The sequence below is a fragment of the Corella eumyota genome, chromosome 2, assembly GCF_963082875.1.
Source record: "Corella eumyota chromosome 2, kaCorEumy4.1, whole genome shotgun sequence".
In the NCBI taxonomy this organism is placed as follows: domain Eukaryota; kingdom Metazoa; phylum Chordata; class Ascidiacea; order Phlebobranchia; family Corellidae; genus Corella; species Corella eumyota.
In genome coordinates this window covers 18,026,246-18,048,151 of record NC_137491.1, presented here as the reverse complement: position 1 = coordinate 18,048,151, position 21,906 = coordinate 18,026,246, and the positions used below count along the sequence as shown (strand labels likewise).

The 21,906-nt window shown below is 30.7% G+C and overlaps 4 protein-coding genes across 9 annotated transcripts in view; all 4 read left to right on the top strand.

The window, feature by feature from the left end:
• The first annotated feature begins 638 nt into the window (after nucleotides 1-638).
• Nucleotides 639-1,741, top strand: LOC145742587 (cornifelin homolog B-like). Its single transcript, XM_082560363.1, has 4 exons — nucleotides 639-717; nucleotides 799-960; nucleotides 1,172-1,314; nucleotides 1,641-1,741. The coding sequence occupies exons 1-4, from the start codon at nucleotides 639-641 to the stop codon at nucleotides 1,734-1,736; spliced, it is 480 nt and encodes a 159-aa protein (XP_082416489.1). The 3' UTR covers nucleotides 1,737-1,741.
• Nucleotides 1,742-2,656: 915 nt separating this feature from the next.
• On the top strand, nucleotides 2,657-8,071 carry LOC145742133 (atlastin-2-like). The gene is made up of 14 exons (XM_082559898.1): nucleotides 2,657-2,911; nucleotides 4,186-4,293; nucleotides 4,402-4,575; nucleotides 4,668-4,736; nucleotides 4,887-5,124; nucleotides 5,310-5,494; nucleotides 5,616-5,687; nucleotides 5,837-6,028; nucleotides 6,186-6,257; nucleotides 6,368-6,562; nucleotides 6,795-6,866; nucleotides 6,956-7,138; nucleotides 7,247-7,318; nucleotides 7,469-8,071. Exons 1-13 carry the CDS (start codon nucleotides 2,708-2,710, stop codon nucleotides 7,304-7,306), a joined length of 1,824 nt encoding a protein of 607 aa, XP_082416024.1. The 5' UTR covers nucleotides 2,657-2,707; the 3' UTR covers nucleotides 7,307-7,318; nucleotides 7,469-8,071.
• A 2,144-nt stretch (nucleotides 8,072-10,215) lies between these two features.
• LOC145741879 (atlastin-2-like) lies at nucleotides 10,216-18,654 on the top strand. 5 transcript variants are annotated; one of them, XM_082559553.1, is made up of 13 exons: nucleotides 10,216-10,256; nucleotides 10,459-10,553; nucleotides 14,300-14,407; nucleotides 14,522-14,677; nucleotides 14,786-14,854; nucleotides 15,004-15,241; nucleotides 15,857-16,041; nucleotides 16,163-16,234; nucleotides 16,384-16,575; nucleotides 16,733-16,804; nucleotides 16,918-17,127; nucleotides 17,425-17,496; nucleotides 17,639-18,650. In XM_082559553.1, the coding sequence occupies exons 2-13, from the start codon at nucleotides 10,515-10,517 to the stop codon at nucleotides 18,059-18,061; spliced, it is 1,836 nt and encodes a 611-aa protein (XP_082415679.1). In that variant the 5' UTR covers nucleotides 10,216-10,256; nucleotides 10,459-10,514; the 3' UTR covers nucleotides 18,062-18,650. The 5 variants fall into 5 exon arrangements, with proteins under 5 accessions (XP_082415679.1, XP_082415677.1, XP_082415676.1 ...); XM_082559552.1 differs by lacking the exon at nucleotides 10,216-10,256 and adding an exon at nucleotides 10,292-10,323; XM_082559554.1 differs by lacking the exons at nucleotides 10,216-10,256; nucleotides 10,459-10,553 and adding exons at nucleotides 11,112-11,709; nucleotides 12,744-12,865.
• Nucleotides 18,655-19,317: 663 nt separating this feature from the next.
• LOC145743915 (fibrocystin-L-like) overlaps nucleotides 19,318-21,906 on the top strand; it is a 30,796-nt gene continuing 28,207 nt past the window's right edge. For both annotated transcript variants that reach the window (XM_082561982.1, XM_082561981.1), the window contains exons 1-4: nucleotides 19,318-19,454; nucleotides 20,830-20,913; nucleotides 21,202-21,334; nucleotides 21,581-21,689. In XM_082561982.1, the coding sequence (XP_082418108.1) occupies nucleotides 19,397-19,454; nucleotides 20,830-20,913; nucleotides 21,202-21,334; nucleotides 21,581-21,689 (384 nt within the window). In that variant the 5' untranslated portion in view covers nucleotides 19,318-19,396. The remainder of the gene's footprint in view (nucleotides 19,455-20,829; nucleotides 20,914-21,201; nucleotides 21,335-21,580; nucleotides 21,690-21,906) is intronic.

Sequence of the window (21,906 nt, the reverse complement as noted above, 5' to 3'; positions counted from 1 at the left end):
TCAATTCATTGTTTTTTAAATATTAATATTACAGTATTAAAATAAAGTTGTAAGTTTTTCTACTTAATTTTTTTGTTTTTTTTGTTCAATTTTTAATTTTTTTTAATTTCTGTCTAATTAAACTACTTAAATGCAATACTGTACAGTATTTACTATTAAATATTTTTTTTTTTTATTTTGGAATTCGAATTTATTAGTTAGATTTTTATTAAAAATTACTGGTCGTAATATGGTCGCAAAAGACCGGCAGCGGCGTGTTATAGACAGAAAAATTGCTACACCACTACGAAATACACTTTTTTATTTTTTTAATAAAGCTATTTATCTTAATTTAAATATAGATCATTGCTTGATTTTGCATTTATTAAACTTTTTGATATTTATTATTATAATAAAAAAATGTCTGCTACAAAACACTATTTTGCTTTAAACCAAATTCTAAAAGGAGAGAAAAATTCCAAATGCATTTTGTGCATCTCTTAGGCGCATTTAAACCTAAAGCGCTTCTCTTTTTTTGGTCGCAAGGAATATTTGCTTTTAATTTACTTACCAGAAAACAAAGTCAACTTACAGTGAGTTTTCAATTTTTTTTAGTTATTTTTTGTTAGGAAAAAAGTTTAAGCAGTTTTATTTTGGCAATGAATTACCCAATGCCACCACAATATAATATGCAGCCGCCAATGCAACCAATGATGCATCAGTCACCAATGTATCCAGGTAGAAAGTGTAATAAAACATAATAAGGTGTTTTACTAGCAAAAAAAAAAACAAGTTAACATTTTCTTTAATTGTTTTAAGCTGTACCTTCTGCGCCTGTTATAATATCGCAGCCATCGACTCAACAAACAACTGTAGTCAACAACAATACAGTCCAAACACAGCAACCGGTGGTGAAGGGAGGTCCTCAACTAAAACAATGGTCGACATCAATTGTCGACTGCTGCCAGGACTTACCCAGCTGTAAGTTACACCCTCACTGCTCTAACAGAAAAAAAAGATCAAAGACATTTAAATCTTTGTAATCATTGTTAACTTAAATTATAATTTAACAAATATATCAAGTACCCAAGCATATTTTCAAGTGCCAAGCACAGACAGATATTGTATTTAAAAGGTTTCCAAACTTTACTTATAATCACTAAATGATTTTTACGTTTATTTGTATATTTAGGTTTTCTTGGATTTTGTTTCCCTTGCTGTTTGGGATGCTGGGTGGCAGCTCGATACAGGGAAACTTGCTGTCTAGGTTGGTGGCCACCTATGTGTACAATGACACCTTTGAGAACCAAAATAAGAACCGAATTTCATATCACGGTAATTTTATTGTTTATACTATGAGTTTTTTTTAACACATTGAATTTTAAACATCTAATACATGAGGTATTGGGTTCTATTCCCACTGCTTTCAAGCTGTAGCGACCTTATTTAGTTAGGCGCTATAAATGTATAATTTCCTGCTGAGCCAAAAAAATCAGCAGCTCAATATTCAGACTATTATTATCTATAATAGTCCAAACTGTCACAGGCAACTCGAGACTGGGCCAGGGTACAAATGTAACTCTATGTTAAGGTCGTGAAACTGACCTTCCTACACCGAGAATAAATAAATATAACAAAAAAATGTTGTTATACATTTTTAGGGAACAATTTGCGATGATTGTATTTGCATGTTTTTCTGTCATCCTCTTGTTCTTTGTCAAATGGCCAGAGAACTAAACCACCAAGGAATCGTCTAACATCACTTTCTTTATTTTTAAATTCCTACTTTAAAACATTACTGATTATATTCCTAAAAATTTACTTTCAAAAGTGTAAAACAAATTTAATTTACTTTGTTTAATAAATAGCATATTTTGTTACGTGTGTTGTAGTGCAGCTGCAAAAAATTGCTTTTAGCGAGATTCGAGTTTTTTGCTTCAAATCTCACATTCCTACAGACCTAATAGACTTAGTATAAAACTGGTTCTTTAGTTTAGGCTAGTTAGTGCTAAAAGCAGTTTTCTGTAAAGTAAAATAAGTTAAACAATGTTTTAGACGTTATTACAAAATGTCGCAAGAAGTGTGACATTTATTATTAGTTAATTTATATAAAGAATGTACTGTTTAATAACTTTTATTTTGCTAAGTTAAATCGGGATTATTTTAAAAGGTCATCTCTGTATTGCCTGCAATACTATAACAGGTACAAAAGGGGCGGCTATACAAGTAAGGTAATATAGGTAAGTAATAAGCTTGCAAGTTAGCAATTTCGTAAGACTAGTTACATGCCTTTAGGTCAATATACGACTTAACCAAAATGTACTTAAAATGTTTTCTCTTTTTTTAAATTTTAACCACAGCAAAATATTTTGTAATACAATTTTTTATTTAAAAATTAATCGGCTAAAAAAAATTTTAAGTTATATTTTTTAAATAATATAGGTAGTTAAAAAAACAACATTTCTTTAAAGTTGTTTAAATTAATTAAAAAATATATATGTATAGAAATTATGTAAACACATACAGCATTCACGTTTAATATCAGGTTTTAGTGTACAAGTAAAACAGTTGCGCGGTTCTTAACAAAGAAATTGAAACATGTAAAAAAGAAGAAAACAACTCAACGTTAAATAAAAAGGTAAACCGAGCTATAATTTGCGACCATAGGTCTTGTGATTCAGTACTTAAACTACATTAAATATAAGCTACTTGTGATAAACTATAGAAAATGGCTACTTGTGGGGAACCAGTTCAAATAATAGAACCAAGCAGTAATTTAGGTTTAAAACTTAATTTTGAAGCTCTTGAAGATATATTTGACCAACCGTCAGTTAAAGAAACACCGGTTGCCATCTATTCCTTAGCTGGGAAATTTCGCACTGGAAAATCATTTATGCTGAACCTTTTTCTCAGTAAACTCCTGAACGTTGAGGTAAATAAATAGCAAAATTTTAACAATAAAACAAAATTTTACTAAATTTTCGGTTATCATATAATGCACGTATCATTGGAGCCACGTAAATATCTGCTTAGCGACGAATTTTAACCACGTGACTGTTTGCTTAGCAACGACTATTAACTATGTGACTGTTTGCTATGCAACGACTTTTAAACACGTGACTATTTGCTTAGCAACGAATTTCGACCACGTGACTGTTTGCTTAGCAACGACTTTTACCTATGTGACTTTTTGCTTAGCAACGACCTTTAACTATGTGACTGTTTGCTTAGCAACGACTTCTAACCACGTGACTATTTGCCTAGCAACGAATTTTATCCGCGTGACTGTTTGCTTAGCAACGACTTTTAACTATGTAACTGTTTGCTTGGCAACAACTTTAAACCACGTGACTGTTCGCTTAGCGACGGCTCTTAATCACGTGACTGTTGCTTAACAACGACTTTTAACCACGTGATTATTTCCTTAGCGACGACTTTAAATCACGTGACCATTTGCTTAACGAAACTTTTTATCACGTGACTAGTTGCCTGGAAACGACTTTTACCCAAGCGACTGTTTGCCTAACGATGACTTAGCAACGGTCACGTGGAGAGTTAAGATTACATTATTACATTCGTAATTTAAGCTATTATAACACTCCTTCTTTCAAATATTAAATTTCATTATTGCAAACAAGAATCAATTTATAAAGGGAAATCAAAAGCATTTAAAAATAAGTACAAAAATGCGCATCGCTTCTTAGAGCCCGTGGTGCTTTTCTAATGTGGGCCAATACAATGGTTATATTGACTTAATTTGCACTGCAAGAAAACCACTTTGGCCTACAAGACCCTAATGCGTATATAAAAAGGATTTTTTAAAGAAATTTTGTATATTGATTATTATTTTAATGAAGTCATAATTCCTATTGCTACATTATTACTATATTTTAAAGTCATTTTACCTGCAATCGTTTTGTTTTCTTTAAAAATTGACAAAAAGAGGACAAACGGGTTAACGAAAGCATTATACAACTAAATTACATATATTGATTTATCGGTTTTAGGGCGGAATAGTCGTCATGAATCTGTGTGCCATATTTTTATTGCTCATTCTTAAAAGATTTGCAATCGAATATTATACATAGAAGATGGCACAACGAGAATACATACATTCTATTTTAATGTTATTATTTTACCATTTTTATTTACTAAAGAACTTTGTTGAATTTAAAATTCCTAATATTTAACTTTAATATGTTGCAGGAAAACAAATTTTTTGATGGTTTCCACTGGAGGGGCGGAAGAAAACACGATACTCAAGGAATATGGATTTGGAACAAACCATTTCCTATTGATACACCAAACGGAAAGGTAACAGCAAAAAACGTTTTTATTATTATAATAAGTTTTATTTGGATTTTTAATACCTTGTTTTTGTTATATTTATTGTTTATGCAAAACTAATTAATTATTTGAAAGGTCAACGTGTTTATTATGGATACCCAGGGCACTTTTGATCTAAAATCAACCGCACAGTCTTCATCTGTAATATTTGCTTTAAGCATATTAATTTCTTCGGTTCAAATATGTAACATCACAAAACAAATTGGAATGGATGATCTGGAAAATCTTTCTGTCAACAAATATAATATTGTAACTGTATACAAGCGCTAGTTTAGTTGTATTTTTATAATTAAGCGTTATAGCAGTTTATAATATTTTTATATTACCAATTTCAATACTAGATGTTTGTGGATTACGGAAAACTTATATCTACAACAACACATAGTGAAGATGACAATAAACCTTTTCACGTATGTATTCTCACTATAAATAAATGCTGGGTATGCCTTAAAACTTTTAAACTTTTAAATGCTTAAAATATTAAAAGACTGGTACAAAAATGCAATTTTGTGAAACTACTGGGCAACATAATATATTATATTTAAAACTTTGTTATTTAGAAATTTTGCTACTTAATTCGTGATTGGTCTGATCCCAGTTATCCTTATGGATTGGAAGGTGGTGAAACCTATTTAAAAGAAATGAGACAAGAAGAGGAAGAAAACAGAGAAGCTACATCATCTGATAATCTAAGTAAAATTGATAAATATTTTGAAAAAATGTTGTGTTTTTTACTGCCCGCACCAGGAAATAAGGTCGAGTGTAGAAACGCAAATTCAGATCCTCTTACAAGTAAAGGTAAGAACTGTTTATTTAATAACATGTAAGTTAATTAAGTTAACTGTTAAAAAAAGGTTTTCAATATTGTATGTTTGACTTAAACGTTTTTCTATAAATTTTGTTTTATCTTTTGACTTATTTGTTTATTTTAGGTGTTGTTTATCAATTTTTAAAGTTACTAATACAGAACAATATTTTTACAGATATTGACAAAGAATTTCAAAATTATGTTGATGTTCTTTTCAGCGAGTTATTTGATGCCAAAAAAGTTGTTGCTAAAATGAACAACGGAAAGCAAGTAGTTGGGAAAGATTTAATAAATTTCGTGATTTCATATCATGAAGTTTTTAAAAGCGGACAATTGCCAAAATTAAGTTCTATTGCTAAGGTTAGTAGTTGAATTTAGGCATTCAATAAAAGTTAAAAATGTAATTAAGTAACATAGTCTTGATAGATTAATTATAACTAAATATTTTGATTTTCTGACTTTATATATTAATTATTAAAAGGCAAATCGAAATGCAGCTATTCTTCAAATTATTGAAAAAGCAAGAGATCTCTACTGCAAAAAAATGGCTTTAGTAAGAAATTGAACGAACTATTATCTATAAGTAGAACGCTTAATTATCGTGTAACTATTTTACATAAAAATTTTATTAAATTGCATTTTAGTTACTAATAAGAAAACTTTATAAAATGTTAATTACTTTGCTTTAATATATTTTATTAGAACCTTACTGAGTACGTTGCCGAGGATGAATTTATGAACATGCATAATAGTTTTATAGAAGAAGCTTTGCAATTGTATGATAAAAGCCCTAAATTAGGTGATGATGTTTTCATTTTATCCAAGCGAGGTAATGTTATTACTTTATGTGAACAACAAAGGGACAATTTTACTAGGGAAAATAAAACTAACCTGGTAAGTACTTTAATTAAAGATTTTTATTTAAATTTAAGTTATTAAATTTACAATAAAAGTTTATTTTACTACAAAAATTGAAGGGTAACTTTTAAAACTAAAATTATGGATATTTTTGTATTCATTTATTGAATTTTTTACTTGAAAATTGTTTTAGGCTAAATTGGAGTTTTACTTTCATAAGTTATTAATTGAAAGTTGTTCAACTTACGATTCAAAAATGAACCAGGTATTAATATTGTAGCTAAAATCCTATTTATTTAAATTTATATTTAATTAAATTTTTTAAATATAAAATGCGTCGCGCATAATATTTTATGAAGTCAATTTTATTTTCAGGAATGTGGAAATCAATTTGTTCCTGAAACAAGTTTAAAATTAATTCACGACGAAGCCTCTAACGCAGCACTAGATTTATATAAAACTAAATCTAAAAACAAAAATAGAGAAGTTGGAGCAGAATTTGAGATTAAACTACAAGATGAAATTAAAGAAAGATTTCAAGCATACTGTACTACTAACGAACTTAATAAAGTAAATTTTAATTTTTGATATTGGTTATTATTATAACTTTACAATTGTTTTAACAAATAGAAAATTAAATGGTTTGGATAAAAATAAAATCGTATTTTTGTTGTTTGATGGAAATTTGTTAATTTAAATATTATAAATTAACAACTTAATATTAAGCTTTATAGAAAGGATGAGGCCAAATTATTTTTAAATAGAATTTTTTTTTAATATGATTAAAAAATATTATTTTTAGCAAATGGCTAAATCTCTAATTAGAAACTTTGCAAATGAGAAAAGATATTCCTATGACATTGAAATGACAAAAGTAAGAAATATTTAATTTTGATTTGAATGTCATTTGTTATAGCAAAATAAAAACTGTACTGCAGTAAAAAATTATATATTAATTTATAGGTGTTGGGTAATTACTATGTTGAGGAATCGGTTATAAATAAAGCACATAAGAACTGGAGATTATCGATGATTGATGATGTTAAAAAACAAGTTAAAGATTTTCCACAAGAATGCATTCAATTGGTGGACACTTTAATAGATGAACATAAAAAAAAACTTATTGTACAGAATAAAAACAATAAGGTACGTGTCACTATTTTTAACATTGACCAATTTTTTATGTAACTTTGCAATGAAAATTGATAAAATAGCACTTATACATTTTTACCAAAATGGGTTTATTTTTTGCAGGAAAGACAGAAATATGAACACCAATTATTTTTGCTTAAACAAGGTGATAAGTTAAGATAGAATATGAAGGAGGTATTTTTATTGTTTTAATATATTTCAGTTTTAAAACCAACATGATGTACCTAGTAGGGTTTAATAAAAACACTTTAAAACTTATATGAAAATAATGCTACCTGTTTGGTTTTAAATGTTAGTGGGTAACATTTATAACCTATTTTTTAGCTAACGAATGGTCGGCTTGTGAAAGATTCCTTTCTTCAAAAAAAGCACCAACAATTTTTCAGTGAAGAGGAAGAAGAATTTTTTGTGTTAAACAAATTACTCTTTTTTTGTAAAGTTATTTTTTTTGAGGCGTGTGCTCTTTTTTTTAATTATCATGATATGAAATATTTGCTTTTGTTGATTTGTTTTGATTTAGCATTTTTACCTTTATAAAAATCTATTATACTGCCTAAATATAAAATGTTATTAACAAATTTATGTTAGATAAGTTATTTATTTATTTGGCCATAAAAAATGAAAAAAGGCAGAATGTTTAGTACCTTTAAAATAGTGACATGAAGTACTATTAGCACTATGACTATTATTGAGTATCATATTACGACAAAAGGCTAACATTTACTGTAAACAATTATTTTATTATAGTTTTAAAATGATTTTATATTGTTCGATACCTATTGGTTTATTAGGTTTATTATTCCCTATGTCCTAATTGCATTTGCATGTTTTTCTGTCATACATTTGATCTTTGCCAAAAAGGCCAAAAAACTAAACTACTAGAAAATTGTTCAACATAAATTTATTTTTAAATATTTAATTTAAAATGTAAAACAAATTGAATTTACTTGATTTTATAAATAGCATATTTTGGTATGAGTGTTGTAGGTGGCCGGTCAATTCAACCCGCGGACAACTCAACACCGGACGACCCAATCCGTGGACTTTTTGGACCCGCACAAAGTAATGCTATATCTTGTTTTGAATTGTAAAACTGCTAACCAACGTGCAAAACATTCAAAAGTTATGTGTCTACTTGGTCACGAGCTGTTTCGGCGTTGATTTATCCGCGGATCAAGTTGTCCGTGTTGGGTTGTCCCCAGGTTGATTTATCCACAAGTTGAGTTGTCCACGGGTTGAGTTGTTCACGAGTTGAGTTGTCCACGGGTTGAGTTGTCCACGGGTTGAGTTGTCCACGGGTTGAGTTGTCCTCGGGTTGAAGTATCCACGGGTTGAGTTGTTTTCGGGTTGAGTTATCCACGGGTTGAGTTGTCCAGTGTTGGGTTGTCCTCGGGTTGATTTATCCACGGGTTGAATTGTCCTCGGGTTGAGTTATCCACGGGTTGAGTTGTCTTCGGGTTAAGTTATCCACGGGTTGAGTTGTCCGGTGTTGGGTTGTCCTCGGGTTGATTTATCCACGGGTTGAATTGTCCACGGGTTAAGTTATCCACGGGTTGAGTTGTCCGGTGTTGAGTTGTCCGGTGTTGAGTTGTCCGGTGTAGAGTTGTCCGGTGTTGAGTTGTCCGGTGTTAAGTTGTCCGGTGTTGGGTTGTCCTCGGGTTGATTTATCCACGGGTTGAATTGTCCGCGGGTTAAGTTATCCACGGGTTGAGTTGTCCGGTGTTGAGTTGTCCGGTGTTGAGTTGTCCGGTGTTAAGTTGTCCGGTGTTGAGTTGTCCTCGGGTTGAGTTGTCCACGGGTTGAGTTGTCCACGGGTTGAGTTGTCCACGGGTTGAGTTGTCCTCGGGTTGAAGTATCCACGGGTTGAGTTGTTTTCGGGTTGAGTTATTCACGGGTTGAGTTGTCCGGTGTTGGGTTGTCCTCGGGTTGATTTATCCACGGGTTGAATTGTCCTCGGGTTGAGTTATCCACGGGTTTAGTTGTCTTCGGGTAAAGTTATCCACGGGTTGAGTTGTCCGGTGTTGAGTTGTCCGGTGTTGGGTTGTCCGGTGTTGGGTTGTCCTCGGGTTGATTTATCCACGGGTTGAATTGTCCACGGGTTAAGTTATCCACGGGTTGAGTTGTCCGGTGTTGAGTTGTCCGGTGTTGAGTTGTCCGGTGTTGAGTTGTCCGGGTTGAGTTGTCCGGTGTTGAGTTGTCCGGTGTTGAGTTGTCCGGTGTTGAGTTTTCCGGTGTTGAGTTGTCCGGTGTTGAGTCGTCCGGTGTTGAGTCGTCCGGTGTTGAGTCGTCCGGTGTTGAGTCGTCCGGTGTTGAGTCGTCCGGTGTTGAGTTGTCCTCGGGTTAAATTGACATGGAACCGTGTTGTAGTACAGCTGCAAAAATTCGCTTTTAGCGAGATTCGAGTTTTTGAGCTTAAAATCTCACATTCCAACGGGGCCAGCTGTAGCTTAAATAAAAAAGCGCTTATTTAGTTTAGGCCAGTTTGTCTTTAGAACAGTTTTCTTTTAAGTAATATAAGTTAAACAATGTTTTAGACGTTAATACAAAATGTCGCAAGAAGTTTGACATTTATTATTAGTTAATTTATAGAAAGAATGTATTGTTTAATAACTTTTGTTTTGCTAAGTTAAATCGGGATTATTTTAAAAGGTCAGCTTTGTATTGCATGCTATATTACAACAGGCACAAAAAGGACGGTTACAAGTAAGGTAACATATAGGTAAGTAATAAACTTGCAAGTTTGCAATTTTGTAAGACTGGTTACACGCCTTTAGGTCAATATACGACTTAACTAAAATGCATTTAAAATGTTTTCTTTTTTTCTAAATTTTAACTACAGGATTTTGTAATACAATTTTAATTTTTTTATTTAAAAATAAATGGGCTAAAAATAAATTTAAGTTATATTTTTTAATTAATATAGGTAGTTAAAAAAACAACATTTCTTTAAAGTTATTTAAATTAATTAAAAAAATATATAGAAATTATGTAAACACGTACAGCATTCACGTTTAATATCAGGTTTTAGTGTACAAGTAAAACAGTTTCGCGGTTCTTAACAAAGAAATTTAAACATGTAAAAAAGAAGAACAACTAAACGTTAAATAAAAAGGTAAACCGAGCTATAATTTGCGAACATAGGTCTTGTGATTCAGTACTTAAACTACATTAAATATAAGGTACTTATTGTGATAAACTATAGAAAATGGCTACTTGTGGAGAACCAGTTCAAATAATTGAACCAAGCAATAATTTATGTTTAAAACTTAATTTTGATGCTCTTGAAGATATATTTAACCAAGAGTCAGTTACAGAAACGCCGCTTGCCATCTATTCCTTAGCTGGGAAATTTCGCACTGGAAAATCATTTATGCTGAACCTTTTTCTCAGTAAACTCCTGAACGCTGAGGTAAATAAATATCAAAATTTTAAACATAAAACAAAATTTTACTAAATTTTCGGTTATCATATAATGCACGTATCATTGGAGCCACGTAAATATCTGCTTTGCGACGACTTTTAAACACGTGACTATTTGCTTAGCAACGACTTTAACTATGTGACTGTTTGCTTAGCAACAAGTTTCAACCACGTGACTGTTTGCTTAGCAACGACCTTTAACTATGTAACTGTTTGCTTAGCAACGAGTTTCAACCACGTGACTATTTGCTTAGCAACGACCTTTAACTATGTGACTGTTTGCTTACCAACGAGTTTCAACCACGTGACTATTTGCTTAGCAACGACCTTTAACTATGTGACTGTTTGCTTAGCAACGACTTTTAACTATGTGATTGTTTGCTTGGCAACGACTTTTAACCACGTGACTGTTCGCTTAGCGACGGCTCTTAATCAGGTGACTGTTGCTTAACAACGACTTTTAACCACGTGATTATTTCCTTAGCGACGACTTTTAATCACGTGACCATTTGCTTGACGAAACTTTTTAACACGTGACTTGATGCCTGGAAACGACTTTTACCCAAGCGACTGTTTGCCTAGCGATGACTTAGCAACGGTTTCGTGGAGAAATAAGATTACATTCGTAATTTAAGCTATTATAACACTCTTTCTTTCAAAGATTAAATTTCATCACTACAAACAAGAATCAATGTGTATAGGGAAATCAAAAGCATTTAAAAATAAGTTCAAAAATGCGGATCGCTTTTTAAAGCGCGTGGTGCTTTTCTAATGTAGACCAATAAATGGTTATATTGACTCAATTTGCACAAGATACCTACCTACTTCGGCCTAGAAGACCCTAGTGTTAAAAAAATATTTTTTAAAAAAATTTTAAATATTGATAATTTTTTTAATTAAGTCATTTGACTACATTTTTATTACTTTTTTCCATTTTAAAGTCATTAATTCGTGGAGAACCAGTTCAAATAATTGAACCAAGCAATAATTTATGTTTAAAACTTAATTTTGATGCTCTTGAAGATATATTTAACCAAGAGTCAGTTAAAGAAACACCGCTTGCCATCTATTCCTTAGCTGGAAAATTTCGCACTGGAAAATCATTTATGCTGAACCTTTTTCTCAGTAAACTCCTGAACGTTGAGGTAAATAAATATCAAAATTTTAAACATAAAACAAAATTTTACTAAATTTTCGGTTATCATATAATGCACGTATCATTGGAGCCACGTAAATATCTGCTTAGCGACGACTTTTAAACACGTGACTATTTGCTTAGCAACGACTTTAACTATGTGACTGTTTGCTTAGCAACAAGTTTCAACCACGTGACTGTTTGCTTAGCAACGACCTTTAACTATGTAACTGTTTGCTTAGCAACGAGTTTCAACCACGTGACTATTTGCTTAGCAACGACCTTTAACTATGTGACTGTTTGCTTAGCAACGAGTTTCAACCACGTGACTATTTGCTTAGCAACGACCTTTAACTATGTGACTGTTTGCTTAGCAACGACTTTTAACTATGTGATTGTTTGCTTGGCAACGACTTTTAACCACGTGACTGTTCGCTTAGCGACGGCTCTTAATCAGGTGACTGTTGCTTAACAACGACTTTTAACCACGTGATTATTTCCTTAGCGACGACTTTTAATCACGTGACCATTTGCTTGACGAAACTTTTTAACACGTGACTTGATGCCTGGAAACGACTTTTACCCAAGCGACTGTTTGCCTAGCGATGACTTAGCAACGGTTTCGTGGAGAAATAAGATTACATTCGTAATTTAAGCTATTATAACACTCTTTCTTTCAAAGATTAAATTTCATCACTACAAACAAGAATCAATGTGTATAGGGAAATCAAAAGCATTTAAAAATAAGTTCAAAAATGCGGATCGCTTTTTAAAGCGCGTGGTGCTTTTCTAATGTAGACCAATAAATGGTTATATTGACTCAATTTGCACAAGATACCTACCTACTTCGGCCTAGAAGACCCTAGTGTTAAAAAAATATTTTTTAAAAAAATTTTAAATATTGATAATTTTTTTAATTAAGTCATTTGACTACATTTTTATTACTTTTTTCCATTTTAAAGTCATTAATTCGTGGAGAACCAGTTCAAATAATTGAACCAAGCAATAATTTATGTTTAAAACTTAATTTTGATGCTCTTGAAGATATATTTAACCAAGAGTCAGTTAAAGAAACACCGCTTGCCATCTATTCCTTAGCTGGAAAATTTCGCACTGGAAAATCATTTATGCTGAACCCTTTTCTCAGTAAACTCCTGAACGTTGAGGTAAATAAATAGCAAAATTGTAATCATAAAACAAAATTTTACTAAATTTTCGTTTATCATATAATGCACGTATCATTGGAGCCACGTAAATATCTGCTTAGCAACGAATTTTAACCACGTGACTGTTTGCTTAGCAACGAATTTCGACCACGTGACTGTTTGCTTAGCAACGACTTTTAAACACGTGACTGTTCGCTTAGCGACGACTTTTAACCACGTGACTGTTTGCTTAGCAACGACCTTTAACCACGTGACTGTTTGCTTAGCAACGACTTTTACTTATGTGACTTTTTGCTTAGCGACGGCTCTTAATCACGTGACTAGTTGCTTAGCAACGACTTTTAACCACGCGACTCTTTGCCTAGCAACGAATCATATCCACGTGACTGTTTGCTTGGCAACGACTTTTAACTATGTGACTGTTTGCTTGGCAACAACTTTCAACCACGTGACTGTTCGCTTAGCGACGGCTCTTAATCACGTGACTGTTGTTTAACAACGACTTTTAATCACGTGACTGTTTGCTTAGCAACGACTTTTAACTATGTGACTGTTTGCTTGGCAACAACTTTCAACCACGTGACTGTTCGCTTAGCGACGGCTCTTAATCACGTGACTGTTGCTTAACAACGACTTTTAACCACGTGATTATTTCCTTAGCGACGACTTTTAATCACGTGACCATTTGCTTGACAAAACTTTTTACCACGTGACTTGTTGCCTGGAAACGACTTTTACCCAAGCGACTGTTTGCCTAGCGATGACTTAGCAACGGTCTCGTGGAGAAATAAGATTACATTCGTAATTTAAGCTATTATAACACTCTTTCTTTCAAAGATTAAATTTCATCATTACAAACAAGAATCAATGTGTATAGGGAAATCAAAAGCATTTTAAAATAAGTTCAAAAATGCGGATCGCTTTTTAAAGCGCGTGGTGCTTTTCTAATGTAGGCCAATACAATGGTTATATTTACTCAATTTGCACAAGAAAACCACTTTGGCCTACAAGACCCTAATGCGTATATAAAAAGAATTTTTTAAAGAAATTTTGTATATTGATTATTTTTTTAATGAAGTCTTAATTCCTATTGCTACATTATTACTATATTTTAAAGTCATTTTACCTGCAATCGTTTTGTTTTCTTTAGAAAATGACAAAAAGAGGACAAACGGGTTAACGAAAGCATTATATGACAACATATAACATATATTGATTTATCGGTTTTAGGGCGGAATAGTCGTCATGAATCTGTGTGCCATATTTTTATTGCCTATTCTTAAAAGATAAAAGATTTGCACTCAAATATTACATAGAAGATGGCACAACAAGAATATATTCATTCTATTTTAATGTTATTATTTTACCAATTTAATTTATTAAAGAACATTGTTCAATTTAAAATCCCTAATATTTAACTTTAATATATTGCAGGAAAACAATTTTTTTGATGGTTTTCATTGGAGAGGCGGAAGAAAACACGATACTCAAGGAATATGGATTTGGAACAAACCATTTCCTATTGATACACCAAACGGAAAGGTAACAGCAAAAAACGTTTTTATTAATATATTAAGTTTTATTTGGATTTTTAATACCTTGTTTTTTTATATTAATTGTTTTAAGTTATGCAAAATTAATAAAATTATATTAAAGGTCAACGTGTTTATTATGGATACCCAAGGTACTTTTGATCTAAAATCAACCGCACAGTCTTCATCTGTGATATTTGCTTTAAGCATGTTAATTTCTTCGGTTCAAATTTGTAATATACAAGGACGTATTGGAATGGATGATCTGGAAAATCTTTCTGTAAACAATTATAATATTGTTACTGTCTAAGCGCTTGTTCAGCTTTATTTTTATAATTAAGCGTTATAGTAGTTTATAATATTTTTATATTACCAATTTTAATGCTAGATGTTTATGGATTACGGAAAACTTGTATCTACAACAACACATAGTGAAGATGACAATAAACCTTTTCACGTATGTATTCTCACTATAAATAAATGCTGGGTATGCCTTAAAACTTTTAAACTTTTAAATGCATTAAATATTATAAGATACTGGTACAAAAATGCAATTTTGTGAAACAACTGGGCAACATATATTACATTTAAAATTTTGTTATTTAGAAATTTTGCTACTTATTTCGTGATTGGTGTGATCCTGATTATCCTTATGGTTTGGAAGGTGGTGGAACCTATTTAAAAGAAATGATGGAAGAAGAGGAAGAAAACAGAGAAGCTACATCATCCAATAATCTAAGTAAAATTGATAAATATTTTGAAAACATGTTGTGTTTTTTACTACCCGCACCAGGAAAAAAGGTCGAGTGTAGAAATGCAAATTCAGATCCTCTTACAAGTAAGGGTAAGAACTGTTTATTTTTAACATGTAAGTTAATTAAATTAACTATTAAAAGAAGGTTTTCAATATTGTATGTTTGACTTAAACGTTTTACTTCTAAATTTGGTTTAGTCTTTTAGCCGATTAGTTAGCCATAATCGTTTAACAGCAAAAAAGGTGGAGCCATTAACTGCATTCAAGCGGGTTGGAAGATGCGCTACTGTCTGTTGGGGTATTGCATTAACGCTTAAAGCGGTTAATAGATCACTATGTCTTTAAGGTTATGTTTAAGCGGTTGTTTTCGAAATGGTAATCTGGTGTAGTGGTCAAACACTTGCTTACACGACTAAGGTCACTAGTTCGATTCCATTAACAGAACTTAATCATCAGCTAAATTATCGGGCAATTAGTACCTATACTACCCAAAACTGCAAAGAAAGCTTCTCTATGTCTAGGTCGGGTAGTTTAGTTAACCCTTCCAGATCGAGACTCGCTTCAAAGTGATTAATGGATCCACCTTTTTTTCGCTTCGAAGCGATTAATGGTTAATTAATGGCCTGTGTCTTTTGAATTTTTCGTTTATTTTAGGTGTTGTTTATCAATTTTTAAAGTTTCTAATACAGAACAATTTTTTTACAGATATTGACGAAGAATTTCGAAATTATGTTGATGTTCTTTTCAGTGAGTTATTTGATGCCAAAAAAGTTGTTGCTAAAATGAACAACGGAAAGCAAGTAGTTGGGAAAGATTTAATAAATTTTGTGATTTCATATCATAAAGTTTTTAAAAGCGGGCAATTGCCAAAATTAAGTTCTATTGCTGAGGTTAGTAGTTAAAATTACGCATTCAATAAAAGTTAAAAATGTATTTAAGTAACATAGTCATAATAGATTAAATACAACTAAATATTTTGATTTTTTGACTTTATATGTTAATTATTAAAAGGCGAATCGAGATGCAGCTGTTCTTCAAATTATTGAACAATCAAGAGATCTCTACTGCAAAAAAATGACTTTTGTAAGAAATTGAACGAACTATTATCTATAAGTAGAACGCTTAATTATCGTGTAACTATTTGACATAAAACTTTTATTAAATTGCATTTTAGTTACTAATAAGAAAACTTTATAAAATGTTAATTACTTTGCTTCAATATGTTTTATTAGAACCTTACTGAGTACGTTGCCGAGGATGAATTTATGAACATGCATAATAGTTTTATAAATGAAGCTTTGCAATTCTATGATGAAAGCCCTAAATTAGGTGATGATGTTTTCATTTTATCCAAGCGAGGTAATGTTATTACTTTATGTGAACAACAAAAGAAAAATTTTGTAGAGAAAAATGAAACTTACCTGGTAAGTAATTTGATCTAAGATTTTTATTTAAATTTAAGTTTTTAAATTAACAATATCAGTTTATTTTATTACCATACTTGCAAGTGAACTTTAAAACTTAAATTAACAATATTTTTGCGTTTAGTGATTTAAACTTTTTACCCAAAAACTGTTTTAGGCTCAATTGAAAGTTTACTTTCAAGATTTATTAATTCAAAGTGCTTCGACCTATGAATTAAAAATAAAACAGGTATAATTTATATTGCTATAATCTTATTTATTTAAAAATTTATAATTCATAACATTTTTTAAATATAAAATGCTTCGCGCAAATCTTTTTTATAACGGCAATTTTATTTTTAGGAATGTGGAAATCAATTAGTCTCTGAAACAAAATTAAAATCAATTCACCTCAAAGCATTAAACGCAGCACTAGATTTATTTAAAACTAAATCTAAAAACAAAAATAGAGAAGTTGGAGCAGAATTTGAGATCAAACTGCAAGATGAAATTAAAGAAAAATTTCAAGCATACTCCACAGACATTCAAAAAATGAATTTTAATCTTCAAAAAGTGAATTTTAATTTTTGGTATAGGTTTTTCAGGTTTTTTGTGATAGCCTTACAATCATTTTAACAAATTTAGAATTAATTAATCAGAACAAAAATAAAATAGAATTTTGTTGTTTGTAAGTAAATTTGTTAATTTAAATGTTATAAATTAACAACAAAATATTAAGCTTTATAAAAGGATGAAGCCCAATGATTTAAATGGAATTTTAACATTGACCAAATTATTGGATAACTTAGTAATAAAACTTGATAAAATAGCACTTATATTTGTATTAGAATGTGCGTTTATTTTTTGCAGGAAAGACAGAAATATGAACTCCAAGCATTTTTACTTGAACTACGTGAGGAGTATAAAAAAAATATGGAAAAGGTATTTTTGTTGTTTTAATATATTTCAGTTTTAAAACTAACATGATGTACCTAGTAGGGTTTAATAAAGACACTTTAAAAAAAATATAGTTTTTTGTTTGGTTTTCAATTTTAGTAGGTAACATTTATAACCTTTGTTTTAGCTAACGAATGGTCGACATGTGGAAGATTCCTTACTTAAACAAAAGCACCAACAATTTTTCAGTGAATGTGAAAAGAAACTTAAAGCAAAATTAACAGGGTTAAAATTCAACAATACCTATAGAAGTGACTTTAAAAAGATGATTGAAAATAGTTTAAAAAAACAAGAGGAAAATAATAAACAAAATCAATCGTTTTACCTGAGAAGTGTGGGAGGAAACACTATTTTGGGGGGTTTGGTTGGTGGCGTGGTAGGGGGTCTAGTAGGAACATTAGGTGTAGCAGCGGCAAATACAGGGACGGCCGTGGCAACTGCTGCGGCAGGAGCAGCTGTCGCGCCAGTTGTATTAGCTGTGGCGGGACTTGCTGTTGCTGGAGGAGTGTTGGGTGCTGTCATTGGTTCAAAAACAGAAAAAAAAGAGTAGAATATTATAGTAATTTTTTTAATCTTTTTTATCGTATTTGTTAAGTTAAAGCGCGTTTGATAATTTTTTTTGTTAATATTAAAATTTAGAATTTATTTTTTCGCATTTAGAATTTAAGAGTTGTTTTTTTACGATATATAGAGGAAAACTATATACTAAACTTTTAATTTTTGTTTTTTTAGTATAATAAAATGTATTTTATATATTTTAAAATGTTGTCTAATTGTTCAAAAGTTTAAATTTGACCTAATTAAAAAATATACCTAAACGGTTTTAAAACGTTTGTGATTTACCAAATTATTCTAGTTATGGTTGTTTTTTTTTGTAAAGTTATTTTTTTGAGGTGTGTTGCTCTATTTTTAAATTATCATGTTATGAAATATTTGCTTTTGTTGATTTGTTTTGATTTAGGCCTGTTTTTTATAAAGAATGTTTGTATTGCCGAAATACAGAAATGTTATAAACAATTAAAAGCGTTTTATGTTGGATTATTTATTTATTTATTTGGCCATAAAAAAGCAAAAAACAGAATGTTTTGTACCTTTAAAGTAATGACAGTACTATTAGCACTATGACTCTATTATTGAGTATCATATTTCGACAAAAGGCTACCATTTACTGTAAACAATTATTTTATTTTTACTTAACACATATATTTTAAAAATGCGGAACAAATTTAATTTACTTTGTTTAATAAATAGCATATTTTGTTACATGTTTTGTGGTGCAGCCGCAAAAATACGCTTTTAGCGAGATTCAAGTTTTCGTGTTTAAAATCTCACATTCCCACGGGGCCAGCTGTAGCCTAAATAAAAAAGCGCCGTTGCTTTTTAGATTAGGCCAAATTTTTCTAAAGTTGCAGTTTAAATGTTGCAGTTAAAACGAGTAATACAAAAGTACTGTTAAGACATTTTAAGACCAAAAATGTTACAATAAATAAGAAATTTATTCTTAGTTAATTTGTATGAAAAATGTTCTGTTTTGTAACTTTTGTTCTGCTTTGGTGAATAGGTAGATAGGGGTTATTCTAATAGGTCAGCTTAGTATTGCCCTACGACATTGCTTTTGTTTTATCAACTAACTTACTTATTGTTTAGTGTGACCTGTTTTGTTATTGTTTTGAGGTAGCCACAACGATGAAAGTAACTTCCACGATAAACTATACATAGTGTATTGTTACAATTTAAAACCGATACTAAACGATGCGCTTAGTAGTCAATCTTTGTCACCTATATAAAGCAAGACTGTTGCGTATTGGACCATTCGTGAAATTTAAGGGAGCATTTTTTGATCTTAAGAAATTACGAATTCAAGGCAAGCAATAAAGAGAACGCGATGAAAGGAGGATTTGTCGCGGTTTTAACCGTACTGCTGTTTCTGCATGTAGTTTTTGGTAAGTCAAAAGTTTAATTAAATTGTAAAATAGAACCTGCGACGTGTGCAGTGGTTAATGCAACGGACATAATTCGTGAAATCTCGGAGCAGATATATATTGTTGTAATCGATCTTAGGCAATTTATCATATTTCTTACGTAATTTTGTTAATTATATTGTTAAAAATGAGTGGCAAACATTGCTTTTTTATACATTTTAAGTTAAATAAGCTTGGTTATGTAAGAAAATATACACCCGCTTAAAGGCCTGTTAACACGACAGGGTAACGTTGCGTTGCGCTGGTTTGGGTAACGTAACTTTACGCGTTCTAAGGAATTTCTTTTTTAAATTTTTATAAAAAATATCTAATATAAAAAGTATACCGCTTCGAAAGTCTTGCGTAAATTTCGCTCCAGCCACAAAACTTTACGAAATCTTACGTAACTTTCGCAAAATTTCGTACGTGTGAACGACTCTGTTCATTTTAAATGGTTGCGCAATCTTGAATTACGTTGCGTTGCGTACGCCGCGTAAACGGGCCTTAAGGCTTTTTTATAAAGACGGTATGGGCTGATTAAAACTTTACATATTGTGAAGTTTATTTAACCCCAAGGTGTGTATTAAAATTTCAATAAAAAAACTGTTTATATAAATTTAAACAAACGCTATGATTAAAATAATATTTTTATTCGTTTTATGTCTGTTCACATCGTAGAACTAATGTTTATTTTTAAAAATTTCGTATCAAAATTCAATAGATATTTATCTTAAGCATCCTTAAACTTGAGATAAAATTTTAATTAAGTTTTGATAAATATTATATTAACGTTTTTAAAAGCATTGTACAAAGTAACAAAAATATTAAAACCCTTGAATCTTAAATTACATTGCAAAATTAAATGGCAATGTAATTTAAGATATGCTGTTTGTATTAATTTAAAAAAAGGCTGACCATAAGGCTAGACGAACTTATCAAATAGCTCGAAATGCGACCTTCTTTTATGTAACGTGAGAAACATAAGAGAAAAAAATAACATTGCAATTAAGTGTTTGAAAGCTATGTTATGACAACGCATTTTTTTTATTCCGCTAGAAACTTTTGCAGAGTAGTATCGAACTTCTTTTAAAACAAAACAGCGCTTTTTTGATAGTATTCTCTTAGGACAATTGTTTCTATTTTTACAACAAAGCAAATGCTATTGATTGTTTGAAATACCATGGACTGATGGATCTAACTACAATGGAAGTTATATAACACCATAAGTTCACACCTAGCAAACGCCCACTATGATAAAAACTATAGCTCACTATGTTTTTTAACCTTACATTTAATATATTATGTAAAATTTTTAATATATTTTAATATTTATTATTTTCAATTTTTTGTGTTAAAGGTCAGGAAGATACTTATGTTAGTTATGCGACACCGAAACATGGTAGTGTAAATGGAGGAACAAAGTTGATGGTGTTTGGCAGAGGCAAGTATTACAAACTATTTTAATCTATATTATATATTTGTATTTATATTCAATTGAAAAATTTTTGTTTGAATTTTTAATAAATTTTATTTTAAGTTAATAAAAAATAAGTAAGTCCATCTATAGGCTGCCTATAAAAGATAAAAGAAACATGCTTAAGAAATATTTTTAAGTTTCAAAGTTTTGTTAATTTTATCTATTTTTTAAATCGAATGCATTTTGTTTTTTAATAGAACTTTTCGTATTAACACTAATTTGCTTAATACAATAATACATTTATTTTTAAAGGGTTTGACACGGAGCTTGTAGTTGGCGATGATGCTTTGCGGAAGGAAATTTTCCTGGTGAATTCCTTCAGGAGATATGCTTGCTTGGTACACGATGCTGAAAGCGACGAACGACAAATGGTTTGCTACACCGAGTACGTTGATTTATGTTAAATTTATCTAATTTGGGGTTAACTCAGTTAATGCTTCATACAAACTTTTAGGAAAAATCTTTTTAATCTTTCAATGACATTCACTAAGGCTTCATATATCATAGATCTCTAGAATGCTTCATACATCATAGATCTCTAGAATATTGTTAAATCTTTTTATTTACTTAATCAGTACTAATAAATCTTTTATTAACAGCGTGGCTTACTTTAATTTACTTTTATATTAAGTCCAATGGACGAAGGAAATTATTATGTACGAGTAAGAATTAACGGAGTTTGGTTGGACAACTCACACTACTGCGACAACCAATATACCGGTCATAACTGTTGGTTCGGGGTATGTGATTATATCATAACCTATTGGTGTACCATTTTTACTTAAAATTTAATTATACTAAATTAAAATGTATATTCTTAACGTAAAGAAAAACTTTAGATTATAAAAAGAAAAACTTTGGTTTATAAAGTTATGAAAAAATGATCTAAAAATTTTCAAAATATATAAACAATACAACAATCAAACAAACAAATTTTACTATAGTTTAACTTCAAGA